Below are 15,188 nucleotides of genomic sequence, written 5' to 3'. Positions count from 1 at the left end.
CTTAGCTCCCAAGAAACCTCGCATTTATTCAGAGCAACATTTACTGTTCACATGAATGGTTATTCACAGTACAATACAGATGAAAACATAACCTTTATACATTACTTAAACACTGAACCAACCATTAAAGTCACACAACAGATAGTATTAAACAGTGTTTTTTCCAAATGGTAAATGGTATTCTGTTTTTGAGAAGAAAAGGAACTTAAAGCAAGATTAACTTGATGGTTTTCTTGACCCCTTGTAATGTGAAACCATTACATATTCTATACAAAGAAAAAATTAAGAGTAACTATTACAATACTGGAATAAGCTAGAAAACATTGGTATATTCATATATCACATTTTCTTTCTTTCCTACTTCAGGCTTGTTCTGAAGAAAATAACTTTAAAAGTTAAACTCAATAAACTTTACATATGCACAGGTTGATAATTACATTAACATTATTCACTCCAAAAATTGCTAACATGCCGTACAAATGTTACAATTCTTACTCAAAGAAAATTATTTCATAAATGTATCAAAATACATTAAACAACTGTTTAACAAGAAGAATACATGTTGCTAGACAAATAATTGTTATTTTTATGGACAGTATGAAATTTAACCAATTAAATACAAAAAAGCTTTTCAAAAAAGGAATTTGAAGATTTATTTTTTTTTAGTTATATTTAAACAGCATAATTTTCTAATGTCATATACTTATAACTACATGGCAAAACTAGTAATGGATTTTTATTATGTAAATAACATTGAAAGTAGTAAACATTGCTTCTTATAAATTGAATTCATGTTTAAAAAAAGTAGTAACAGTACTTGCTATATACCATGCTATAACCATAAATACAAATAATCAAGCATTTTCTGTGAGTTGCTTCAAATGATACCTGGTATAATAGTGTAATAACATTGGGTTTTGTACTGTGAATTTAGTTTACAAAACCTTGAAAGATTGTGTACTGAACATCAGGTAGTTGTGTGGAACTACTGTGATGTCTCTGTGATCTTCAAGAGTTTTTTTCAGTTGGTAATTAAGTCACAATTATGCAAGCATCATGTCAAATTTTTTAAGTAAACCTAACTGCAAGTAAATAATTTACAGGAAAAATACAATAATTGGTCATTAAGTCTTTTCCCAGTAGCATATTGTGCATTGTGCCACATGTTTTTAATAGATCTTGCAAGTTTAAAATAACAAGTAAAAACAGTTTGTTAAAGCAGTGTTTCAGTTGTTTTATTATATATTTTTTCTCTTGCAGTTCTTATCAAGAAGTATAATTATTATCACAAACATATGGAGGTTTTGGACCCATATTATACAATAAATATTTTATGCTTATTGAAGACCAAGACTGCTATTCATATTACATTATTTTGTACATAAAGGGTCAAACTTGTATAGAAAAAGATAAGTAATCCTCTTGGAATAAGTAACTAATTTTCTTATAAACATTTGTTATTTAGGTATAAGGTGTCCAGAAGAACTATCTTTTACTCGGCCTCTTGTTCTGGATCACCTGAAGAGAAATTATCGATATATTGGTTGCAGTCCAAGGCAGAGAAATAAAGAGGGTCAGGGATCTTCAGTAGGAAGCTTGAGTTTAAACACTAGTACCCCTGAAAAAACAGCACCAGATTCACCAATCATGAAAACCCCTGGAAGTGGTGTGAGTACACTTTATAAAAGTTCTCAATGGCTTCAAGAATTTACACAAATTAAGGCATGGGGGGGAGTTGCTTTCTTCTAATTTTGGCTAACTTTTTCTCTGTGTATTCAATGTGAGTGTGTGTATAAAAAGAAATTTGAAACATTTTCTGTTTTTAGCCTAAAATTTAATATGTATATGTCAAATATTTCATCGAGTTAAATATATATTGTCATGCTAATGAAAACGGCTACCAGTGCATGTAATAAGGCAAATGTTATTAAAGAGAACTAAAGTGCAATAGTATAAATGCAGAGAGTTAAGTACATTATAGCAAAACAATTTTGAATCGACAAGTTTCATGACAAACACAGTTAGTATTAAGTCGCAATGGAATGGGATGAACCAGAAGAATATTTTGAGCTAGCTAGGTTTTTGTAGGTATTGCTGATGCAACTGAAAATATATTGCTTTTATGAAGGATATGTACCATTCTTTTCTATCATAAAATATTCATAAACTCAGATCATAAAGATGTGTTTAGATCAGGGATGTAGAACTTGTAAGACAGAAATATCTATTGTACCTAATGTCGTTAAAAAGCAAAAATTTGCACCATCTTTGAGACACTAGAACCATCCAGAAAGAGATCTGCAACAAGTTACACCCCAGATGATATTCTGTGATAGCAAAGGTTAATGACAAAAGCTGTTTACATTTGAGGCAACAGTATGCAACATATAATGAAGAATTTTCTCCATTTGAAAGGAAAAGGCAAGAAGGAATAGGTTCAACAAGATAAGGCTTCCAGATATCTTCCCTTTAACTGTTACATATTTAAAGAAGATTGAGAATGAAATACCATTCAAGTCACTAGATACCACATCTATGAATTTCTGGAGGGAAACTATCATCCTAATAGAGTAGGTGGGTTATGGAAATCAAGTATGTAGGAGTAATGGGATTTGGACATGACAGCTTTACAACAGGACTTTTTGCAATGGCAACTATGCTGCAGATCCATTGTCAAGATGCACGACACTCATGTAGAGCATGAACAGATGTAATTACCTGAGGTGTTCTGATGTTGTGAGACTCCAACATTTTAATGTAATATACCCAGCTTCTTTAGTTGTTTTATAGGTTTGCTTATGTATAAAATCATGAAGTTACCTTAATTTGATTTAAACATTTTCTATAGCCTGTTTGGAATGTCTCAAGTTATTCTTCACACAATGGATCTTATATTGGAACACACAGTTTCCTTAGTGATGAAAGTGTTTCAAGCCAGGAACTCCCACTTGCACAAAGTCCCAAAACACCAACAGAAGAGGCTAGACAAGGACTTCTCTATACAAAATCACTTATTGAAAGGGCAAGATTGAATGCAGGGTAAAATAATATTCATTTGCTAATCATTTTACTTTATTTTTGTCCATATCAATGTTTAATTACTTATAGAAAGTTTAATCAATTCACTAGGTATATTAGTGTTTTTCTGTTTTATAGCTGAAAAATGAAACCTTGGATAACATTGTATGCCTTGGCAGAGAGATTCACCTGCAGATCTGTAATGAAATGGTACTTTTGGGGTCAACAATTTAAGTCTGTAGCATTAGAACATGTTTAAATGTTTGGTTTTAATTGTATCTTAAGTGATGTTAAGCCTGCCTAGTTTACTTCAACATTTGTGTATATGTGGACAAACTGAGAAAATAATTTTATCCTTTCGAGATAGCCTAAATTATTTGTATGTTAAATAGCCTACAGATATGCATAAAATAACATAAAAATATTCTAATTTGCTAAGTAACCCTTTTTCTTTTTTTTTGCAGTTACTCAGTAATGATAGCAAAAATAGAGGTGCATTACTACTACTTTATAACTGCTATGTAGGTGTAATCAATCTTGTCAACTGCACCTCTAGTCGATTAATCTTATTTATTTCTAAAGTGTGAATGTTTACTGTGTGGTTTCAAAGTTTTTCTTGTTATCCTTAAATTTGTTGTCATTTACTACATCAAGTATTATCAATGCTTTTCTGACATTGCATCTTTTAAAGTGTGAATATTTGACTGCTTTAAAAACAGCAGTTGCCTTGAATGTAATAACAATTTTAACACAATTTACCAAAAATATTACAAGTCAACCAATGTTTTTTGCTTTTACAACATGTGTATTTTGAGATTCTTCTGTTTCTTTGACAGAACACAGCATACAAAGGGACAATATTCACAGTTTGTTTATTCCCACTGATTTTTACATCCACTTCTATTGAGCTGATGTAATGCCCAGAATTAAAAACATTTATGGAGCTGTAATTAATGTTAAACTCCTTCATAATATGTAAAAATATGTTTTTTTGTATCTTTCAGTGCTTCTTGTTTTGTTTTCTGTATGTGTACTGACACATTAGATGTTGCTAAGGTCTTATGAATTATGAGCATCACTTGTTAAAAGTTGGAATATTTTTAACACTTGTTTTTATTTGGTATATGTTTTAATCAATCACAGTTTCATAGCACCAGTAAGCCGTACCTTTCAACTTATTTATTAATGCTCTTTTATTATGTTAAGTTTTGTGACACATTGAGTAGTTTGTTGAAGTAAACATTAAGCCATTTCCTTGTAAAAGTGGAATGTTCTTATTTCATTCAAATTTACGTTGTTCAGAACTTTCAATTTTTTTTTTAAGTTTTTAATGGTATAACAAAGATGTCAGTATGACAGAATATCAAAATTTTGGCCCACATTTTCATCGGTATGTCAGAGTAACTTACTTTACTTTGATTTTAGGGCACTCAGCTGTAAGTAAATATTTGCAGACATTAAAAAATGTTTAATTACATGTGATATTTTCCTATTTTATTTCTGATGTTGCTTTAAGCCTTTAAGAATTTATCAAGTCTGAAAGTTAATATTGAAAAAAATATTGCATTCTATGCAGTGGTTTAGTGCTACCTTTTATAGTGTTGGAGCCCTTCCAAAATTAGTCAGATGTGTGACATCACCACAAGGGTAAAGATCTCATAGGCTAATTTCAATATTTTTTAGTCTATTTTACTCAGTACTAATTTTTTAGGCCTGGCATGGCCAAGCGTGTTAAGGCATGCGACTTATAATCTGAGGGTCACGGGTTCGCATCCCCATAGCACCAAACATTCCCGCCTTTTCAGCCATTGGGGCATTATAATGTGATGGTCAGTCCCACTATTCATTGGTAAGAGTAGCCCAAGAGTTGGCGGTGGGTGGTGATGACTAGCTGCCTTCCCTCTAGTCTTACACTGCTAAATTAGGGACAGCTAGCACAGATAACCCTCGAGTAGCTTTGTGCAAAATTCAAAAACAAACAAACAAACTAATTATTTGAAACTTTTTACAATATTAAAGTAAAATTTAATGTGTATATTATTGCAAGGACAAACACACACACAACTGAACTTCCCTTAAGTTAAGCAGCAAAGCAAAAAACAACAGCTGTGCACCAAATATAAATCACTAACATTAAAACAAGAATTAAAATTACATATGCTATTATTTTACTGTCTTTTTAACTATGATATAAACCCATTAATCAAGGGTACTCATTTAAGCCTACTGAGATAGGTCTTCTTATGGTCACAAGTCAAATGCTGTCATTATGTTTGTTGACTTGCATTCAGATTTAATTAAATGATTATTTTATGAATTTATGCTTCTAAATTTGGTATCAAATTGTTGAGTATAATTCAGATTTTAGTATTATACATTAGTGAATTTTTGATTTAAAAATAAATATTAAACAGATGTACTTAAACATAAATTTTTGTGTCAAATGATAATTTAAATGCACCACTGAATTGAGTTAGATGTTTATGGTGTCAAAATATAAAGTCTGTCATTTTGTGTGGATTAGGAACTCAAATTTCTGATATTGACAAGCTAGAGTATAAAATAATAACTCCTATCTTACCTGTTTGCTGAGATATCTTTCATGTACTGGATCAAAGACAGAAGCCATGGGCACCTATTTTCATTTTTGGAAATGGTTCCTTATATATGCTTACTTCTGGTGAATAACTAAGTGAAAGCTTAAAATGTTTCCACTAGTAGCTTTCTCAGCCATTTTCAAGTACAGCTATGTCATTTCATTCTTTTGAAACCAGACTTCAAGGAGATAGGTTGAGTTTTTAGGCTCTACAAAATTTCATTATTTTTTTTCTCTGAAATACAGGTTATTTATTAAGCTTGAAATTAGTTTTAGTAACCTGCAGCAAATAAGCACAAAGGTCATTGTAACTAGAAGATATTATAGTTTGCTACAGTTATCTGTTTACTTTTCAGTGTTTTAAGTAAAATAAGTGTAAGAACTTGTTTGTAAATATTAATAGTGTATGTACATATATAATTTATTATAACTAAAATGTGACTGTGTTTTACAAAATACTAGTCCACTAAAACACAGCCAATACAGATCGCTTTGTAAAAAAAGTTATACATTTGGATGCATTAACATGAGTGAACATGTACCTCATCATTGTAACTTCTGTGATTTTATTAGCTAACAATAGCTAAGAGGTCAGTATAGTAAAAATGATAAACATTTTTATTGTATAACCTTTAAGATATTTAGGCTAAACATTTGATTTTGTATTTATAATTTGTAATCATTTAGAATGAAAAAAATTATAATTTACATTTATTCCCAGTTTTAATGGTGGTTACAAGATTGGTCAAATCTGTTGGTTGAAGGTTATTTTTAAATAAAATGTAGACAGACACATACTAAAATTGTTTTTGTATGATTTTTTTCACATTCACTAGCCTTTTGCTTTAATTTTCTGTTTGAGATTTTGATTTAAAAGTTTCTCCTTATTTGAACCAAATTTGCTGAAATTTGGGTAATGTTTACGTGTAGTGATAGTAGTGACTGTAGATATTTTAATCATACAAGGTAATTTGTTCATGATATCAAATTCAAATAATACTATCTCAAAATGGACATATAGCTTGTACATTTAACACTCTTTGAGTTTTTTCTTTTGTTTTTTAACACCATGTCATAATCTCTATCATTCACTAAATTTATATGTCTCATAAACTTCTTTAACCCATCTGTAACATCTGGTACACATGGTAGGTTTAATTTAGTCTATATCAGCTGAAGTTTTTTATAAATCGGTGATCAGTCATTCTTACTTTTTTCTCACTGTTGAGCTGTTTGTTTGCTGCTATTTCATTCTTCAAATGATTTATCTGCAAGTTATCATTTGAAAGGCTTTACTCATACATTTTCTCTGACTGTTAGAAAAGCTTCCCTTTGTGTTCAACTTCTTCAGCATCTTGAATTTTTCTAATTTTCATTCAAGTAGAGAAGATTATTTTTGTTTCATCATATCTGGTTTCATAATGGAACCTTCCTTTATGTTCAGGCTGTAATGGACCTTCACTTGTGGTCGCTTATCTTGTAATGGAAAATGACCATTATAAAAAAATGTTTGGAGATGATTTAAATATGCATCTGATTAATTATATCTACTTTTCTCTCTTTTTTTTTTTGTTCATTACATGAAGATCCTGATGTTGCTTGCCCTCCTCTTCCCTCTTCTTAGAAGTAGATGATTTTTCACTTTCAGAGCTTAATTTACCTTATCTTGAGAGTTTGTATTTACTTCCCATTAAACCCATTTTCTTACTGGAAAATCTAAGCTTCTATTTCATTATGTTCTTTTCTTTTGAGATAATCAAGTTGGTGGATTCTGCCCAATATTTTTACTCACCTTCTCTATGTATACTTAATCCTTTTGAATTATGGAGATGCAATGTGTGGATTCCTTTCATTATGAGACTTCTCTTTAACCTTGTCATTTTGGTAATATAATTTTGAAAAAACTCACTTCTCATACCAGAGATTATTACAAGAGAATTTTTACTTCTACTGACATTTAATGTTTGTGACTTATTAAGAGTAACAAATAAAATTTTTATATCCTAGCTCTGAAAAAGTTTCAAAAGTGAAACATTGGTGGAAATAAAAGTTTTCTTACAATTATCTGAAGTATAAGAGTAATTTTTAATTTTTTTTATTTTTTAACTTTTATCAAAATATTTAAATCTCTTCTGTATTCACTACAAATTCTGGTAAATAATAAAAATCTGTCATTTTGAATGATGCTTTATCTCTGAGTGATTTGCTTGTGAGACTTTGTCATTTAATAATGTTCTTTATTAAGTTTATTACTTATTTCCTATTTGTCTCTTACAGTAGTTACATTTTAGTTTCATATTTATTGTCCTGTCTCTACCACTTTTCTAAATGTCTTCAGCTGTTTGGATGTTTGTAATTCTTCTTTTCAGTGGTAAAAATAATGTTTGCAGACAACATTTTCCTTTCTTAATTATAGGTATTTTTTCTACTATATGTGCATATACATTTCCATTACAGTATAACTGTAAACCTACATTGTAAGCATTATAACAGAACTAAAAAAAGTACTTTTGTTGGATTAACACAAGCTCATGAATGTCTATTTCTATTGAAAGAATGATGTTTATTGCTTAAATATGCCTAGAGGAACCTTCCTGTATAAAGAGATTCATATTGCTAATATTGATAAGTAAAAGTATTTTGTGCATAACTGACATTGTGAAACCATACAGGAAGAAGGATGAAGAAGATATGGTAAATAGCTTTTTGTGTACATTGACTACCAGTGTGTACAGAAAACTACATGCCATCACACAAGAACAGGTCATTTGCTTATTGAAAAATGTCCTACTTTATCTATCTAAAGAATATTTAATATTTTACCCACAAAAAAGGACCAACAAATTGTACTGAACTACTTAAAGAATGTAGCAGTATTTAGAGGTTTTTCTGTTCTTTTTTTTTTAATTTTAGAATCATAAAAACATTCATGCTAATTCTAGTTTTTCCCTTATCAGCAAGCCAGAAATTGCTGGTTTGTTTAGTAACTTAAACACTGATGTAAAAACTGTATTAAAGCCTTCATATAAGATAATGGTCTAACTTACCTAACATGAAACAATATGTATAAAAGCAAGGAATATTTCACCCCATATGCATATAATAAGAAATATGTTGGACAAATTGGACACTAAGGCCATATATGTAGAGGTGAATTTGAGGAATATTTCTTAATATACTAATTTGAATAATGTCATATGTTTTGAGATAATTTTTCTCCTACACAAACCCAAAAATAGAGAGAGATTGTTTAGAAATAATAGTTATTAAAGCAAGCAAGTTTTTATTAAAGTGTTACAGTGGCCTTAGTAACATGAGTAAAATGTGGCTGCATTTGTCCACTTTGTTTTCATTCAAGCACATAAGCAGTCCTGTATCTTTTGTCTATATATATATATATACACACACACACACACACACACACACACACACACACACACACACACACACACACACACACACACACCCTGAGTTTGTATATAGTAGCTTATCATATGTGAAGAAAGTGGACAAATGTTGAAAGATGTGTTTCCTACACAAAATAATTTTTAGATTGCTTACAAACTGTTTACATAAAGTAACTGTTATGTAGCATTTATTAATTTCATTCTTTGCAGCTGGCTGGATTCCTCTCTTTCACTGATGGAACAAGATGTCAGAGAATTTGATACACTACAGTTGAAATACAAACTGTTTCACTTTTATGATCTGAATCCAAAAGTAAGTTCTTTCATGTTTATAAAAATTTTTAATTGGACTTTATTTGTTTAACTTATTTCATGTATGGACAGTTTTCTAATGGTAAAAAGAGTCTGTGCTGACCCTGTGTACAATTTGTTTTTCTTTTTTTATTTAATTTGATTCCAATACAGTGGTACCTCGGTTCCCAGACTTAATCCGTTCCAGAAGGCTCTTCAAAACTGAATCAATTTTTCCCATAAGAAATACTGTAAATTAAATTAATCCATTACAGACCTCCAAAAATTATGCATTATGAAGCATTTTAAGTAAAAATACTGCTTATTTATACCTGTATAATAATACTTGCATGCATAAAGTCAAGCACAAAAACTATAAACACAATAAAAAAACAATAAATGAAAATTTAACTGCACACTACCTGTGCTGAGGAGAGCTGATGGCGTAAGTGAAAGGTGGTGAGGAACGTGGAGAGTAGGAGAATTATTATTGTTTGGAAGGGGAGTCACCTTCCATAAAAACTTCAGGTAACTCTCCTTCTTGTGTTTTTTCTCTTTTCTGTCTATTTGCACTGCTACAACCTGCTTGAAACACACTGGACATATTTCATTAAAACTTGTCTAGTGAGGTTTGTTTCTGTATGGCACCCACACTATGTATGCCACTTCTCTTCCTAAATTTTTCAAACCACCCCCTACTGACCTTAAAGGCATCACTTGTATCAGCATTCATTCCAGGGGTGTTTTTCAGGAGGTCAGCATGCAACTGCTTTGCTTTCTCACAAATGATGGTCTCAGAAATGCTATCACCAGCTAACTGTTTTTCGTTTACCCAAATCAACAACAGTTTTTCTACCTCTTCCATTGTTTGTGATCTTTGTTTCGTAAGCACTGTCACTCCTTTTGCAACATCAGCTCCTTTGATGACCTCTTTATTTTTCAGTATGGTACAGACTATATACTTCACCATACCAAACTGTGTAGCAAGGTCAGACATGTGAAAAAAGATCTCGTAGCAAAGTATGAGAGTGCTTTCATTATCCTCCTTTGACCCCATGATGGTTTATTTAATCAGAATATTTAGAAGAACAAAAAAAAACAAACAAAGAAAAACGAGAACGTTCATAGCAGATTTCAGCAGATGTGTCGACTGAGCGACAGGTGCGGGTAAAATGTTTTGGGCAAGCTTGGTGTGGGCTGAAAATGGTTGAAGGGTTGTTCGGGTCATCAGTCAGGTTATTTCGCGGGTTTGGGCCATGACATCTTGCTTTGGGAACCGAGTTTATGTTCGACAACCAAGACAAACTTGCATAATATAGTACAGTTCATTTATGCACATAGATTAGTCCTACATGAATGCTGTAATGATCATTGTCATTAACTATATGCATTTTGCTTTTGAATACACATAATCAATGAGCAAAGTAAACTTATAATTCTTCTATTTTTTTCATCTCCTATTTTTTTATTTTTACTGAGTTTCTATAATTCCCATTTCTTAAAAAATAGAAAAATATGTACAAGATGACTTGTTAACATTGTTGTACAATATTGAAAACAACTATATATCAGAATTAATGTTTTTGTATGCGTCAGTAGTTAACATAAGAAAAGCTTTTTGGTTGTTTGTAAAATGTTAGCATTATTAAGTTATTATAATAGATCATAAGGGACTAATATCAGATTTGGTGTATTTTTAATGCATTTTTAATAATTAACTGTCATTAATTGGCCACTTTCAACTTAATGACTTTAGAGTGTTAACAGTTTATTCCTATAATATTTGTATGTTTTGCTACCAATTCAGCTTTATAAATCTGTATTTATAGAAAAGAGAATTCATATAAATTTAAAGTAACTATTTTTTCTTCAGAATTCAATTTGAGCAGCATACAAAATAACGTAAAGAATAACAGACAAATAATATTTAAATTTTGAAAGATCATAACCGAATAATTTTGTATGTGTACTATTTTTGAAGGTTACCTTACTACAAAATACCACAATAAACTTGTTAATCAGTAGCATAGTATGCAATGACTTATACATTTGAAAACTTTAAGGTTTTTTTTTAAATAATAAAAAACATCTAATTAGCTCTTTGTTATCTTTTTGAAGGAAGATTCTAAATATTTGCATTTCTCATGTTTGTCAGTTATTGGGAAAGGCTCACATTTGACCATATCAGTGTTAATTATTGCTAAAATCCTATAATCATCTAATTATTAGCCATGAATGTGTCCTAATACTGCCATATGTCTGTTTGTTTGATTGCAAATTTAGATTTCTTAACATCATTTGGAAGTCTGAGTTTGACATGCAAGTGCTTGAATGAACCAAAATTATGTTAAAATTTTCCTCTGTTTTAAGTTAATTTAAATGCAGAATGTTGTTTCTGATATATTTAAGTTAGAAAGTTGAGATTCTAACTGTTTACATTTTTATACAGTATGTGTTTTTCATGTAACATGTTGATTACAAAGCATCAATACTGTTACTTTACTGGATTTGATATTTACATTTAACTCGTTAGCTACTGACTTGGTGGATTACGCCAACCATGAGACCCCAAAATCACCATTGAAGTTTACATGCTATAACTTTTAAAGTATCTTATGCATCTTCTTGAAATTTTTTAAACTTTTAACAAACATTTCAAGTCTTTTGTAAACAAAAAATCAGAATTTTTAATTAAGTACTTTTACTAAAAATTGCATTGTAAATATATGGAGTGAAATGTTGAATGCAAAGATATTATGATTGAAAATATTTTTTCCTTTGATAATTTTCAGATTATATTGCATTATATCTAAAACCTCCTATTTAAATATGAAATAATTTTTTGTCAAAAAACTTTGTACGTTAATATGTATTTTCTCATTTCTAACCTTATTTAAGGCTTGGTCAATTATGCCATCTTCGTAACCATCATAAGGTTTTAAAGGTTGAAAAATGTAAAATAAAATGAGTAGAACTGTTCTGTTCTCTTTAATAATATCCATCATGTTCCAAAATACTTCTGAGAGTTTCTGTTTGCTCTACTGTTAGTAGTTAAAGTAGAAAACTGTTATCATAAAACAATGAATCACCACTTTTAACATTAGGCTCTTTAAATGTGACATCGTAATATAACACAGTCAGTTGCAAATAAGCTTGTTCAGTGTAATTACCAGAACAAATCCATAAGTTTAACATAACCTCAGGTCTGAGAACACAATACAAAAAGATTTGTCAGCTTGTTTGTAGTACAGTGGTTGCAGTTAATTATCTAAAATAATGAAAGTGAAAAAATGTTTTATGATATAGCTTTATACAAAGTCTTGGCCAATTCAGTAATATTTATAGGTATTTGAGATATTAGTTACTCTCTTGTGACAGTGGAAATTTAGTAGTGTAAGCGTACAAAGTAAGTGCATGTGTGTGTATATGCAGTTGAGTGTGTGTGTGTATTTAATTGTTAGTTATTTTTCTTAAAACATAACATAGTAAATAACAAATATATAGAAAAACAGTGATTCCTAATTCTTAAGATGTTGTACTTGCTAAGCCTTGCTGAAAGCTTCATTTATTCTCTGAAGTGGAGGGGAAATCCAAATTGATTTTTGTAGATTTCAAAGATACATTTTAGAAAACAAAAAAAATTATCAAGTTACTATACTGGTACATAAAACCAGTAATTTGCCTGCCTTTCTACCCGAGTTGTATATAGGTTATAAACAATATTATTTCTGTTTGGAGTGATGATTTACTCAATAGATTTCAAATCTCCTATCATTTACAAGTTTCTTCTTCATGCTAATTATAAATGACTGTCAGATTTACATAGTTTGGTGATCTTTCTGTTGATTATAAATTAGTACTTAAGAGAAATAGGTATGAGTAGACAAAAGGTTTAAGAAAAATGGAGTAGTGGATGGGGATACCCTTGCAGATTTGAAAAGTATATTGATATTTCAACAAATCAGAAAAGATGGGAGATTCTTATTTTATATTCTAGCTTGTAAATGTTTGAAGTTTTAGTTCCTAATTTGTTAACCACTATAGACATTGTTTGGCAACTGTACTAAAATATAAACTTAGCAAGAAAAAAATAAAACATCACATGGTAAGCAAAATGAAAAGCATATTTTACATTTATTTTAAATATTTTCTTTCAAAATGAGAAATTAAAATATATGTAATAAAATGTGAATTACAAATTTTCTTTGTAACTATTATAGTAAATTATTTTACTATGATTTAAAAAATGTGAATTTTTTAAAATTCAATCAAATTTGTGATTGAATTACAAATTTTATCACGATGCCAATTTTTTTACATACAACATAATAAAATTGTTTAATTAAATTCTGTATATAAATATATAAAATATTAATTAGACATGAATTGATTGCTTAAACTTATCTTTGAGAAAATCAGTTTCTCACATTTTGGTTTTCTTTCAATTAGTATGATGCTGTAAGAATTAATCAAATATATGAACAAGCTAGATGGTCCATACTAACGGAAGAAATTGACTGCACTGATGAAGAAATGATGATGTTTGCAGCATTGCAGGTTGGTTCTATTCTTGTTTTTCCTTTTCAAGGTTATAATAAAACATGTTGATCTCATCAGCTTTTATGATACATGGTTATAATATTTTTAATTTTTTAAAGTAATGCTAAAGCAGCTTTTACAATATGTACAAAATTCATCATAGGATATAGAATGAAGAAAATGATTGATGTTGAAAATACTAATTATTTAAAGTTGTGAAGGTAAATTAGTTGGAGCTGTATTGACATGTATCTGTCTATAAATATATATATTTTCTTTTGATATAAAATCCTTCGTAACTAATTTTAATGTGATAAGTATTGATAGAACATACGTTTCATTTTGAAATTTTATTATATATCAAAGTTTTATTGACGTTGTTGTAATATAGTGTTATAATTGCCTAAATAGATCATGAAGGTGTGAAATAGCCTGTCATCCAAATGTAACTGTATTGTTCAGATCATAAACTGCAGTGACAATGTTAGGTAATATATTAACCATCAAGACATTTATCATTAGACTGTTGAGTGTTAGGTGCATATAGCTAACTTTATTTAAATCTTTCCACACAGTTTGGTTCACATATCTGAGCCCTAGAATGGTGAACCTGAACTCTGAACTTACCAAGCATATCTTTACAAAACTTGTTTTAAAACTTTTGTAAGCATTATTAGCCTGTTTTTCATAAAATATTTTTTTAATAAAGTATTTATATTAAATATTTGTGAGTTTTTAAAGCCTTTACTATAATTGTCTGTCTGAATGCAAAGTGATTTTCAGGCTAAAAATAAAAATACTCCTTATGGTTATAAGTATTTGCATCAAACACTGCTTGGGGGATATCTATGTGTAATTTCCCACAAACATGGAGTGGTATGTCACATGTTTCTTCATTAGTACTGCATTGCTCATTATTTGAAGAGGTTGCCAAAGAGTGCAGGACAACAGAATGATTGGAAATTGTGCATGTTACTGTTCGAGTTGTCACTGTAAGTTGAAAGTGGTAAACAGGTACATAAATATTTACAAAGTAACAAACTTTATTAGACAGCTGTGGAGCATTTCATCATTTAACAGTTCTGTTATTTGATATCCATAACTCCAAGAAGTTACCTTAAAGTTAGTTGTAGCTCAACAAATGTGATTGCTGATTGGTTGGATTGCTTCTAAAATTGTTTCTTAAAAATATTCTTTCAGCAACCATTAATAAACATTAGAAAGTTAAATTTTCAAATTTTATCTCACTTTCAAAATTAAAGAGTAGCTACTGAAGTTCTATGTTTTCAAACTAGAACACTTTAGATGCTTAGAATTCTGTGAAAGTGGTATATTCA

The 15,188-nt window shown here is 29.9% G+C and overlaps 1 protein-coding gene across 4 annotated transcripts in view; it reads left to right on the top strand.

Moving 5' to 3' along the window:
• Positions 1-15,188, top strand: part of LOC143249389 (unc-112-related protein-like) — a 32,419-nt gene that overhangs the window by 4,856 nt on the left and 12,375 nt on the right. For all 4 annotated transcript variants that reach the window (XM_076499155.1, XM_076499156.1, XM_076499158.1 and 1 more), the window contains 4 exons: positions 1,466-1,668; positions 2,849-3,039; positions 9,232-9,334; positions 13,762-13,869. In XM_076499155.1, the coding sequence (XP_076355270.1) occupies positions 1,466-1,668; positions 2,849-3,039; positions 9,232-9,334; positions 13,762-13,869 (605 nt within the window). The remainder of the gene's footprint in view (positions 1-1,465; positions 1,669-2,848; positions 3,040-9,231; positions 9,335-13,761; positions 13,870-15,188) is intronic.

Source organism: Tachypleus tridentatus, chromosome 4 (assembly GCF_004210375.1).
Source record: "Tachypleus tridentatus isolate NWPU-2018 chromosome 4, ASM421037v1, whole genome shotgun sequence".
NCBI lineage: Eukaryota > Metazoa > Arthropoda > Merostomata > Xiphosura > Limulidae > Tachypleus > Tachypleus tridentatus.
The sequence above is the reverse complement of the archived record's forward strand: the minus strand, read 5'-3'. Positions and strand labels throughout refer to the sequence as shown.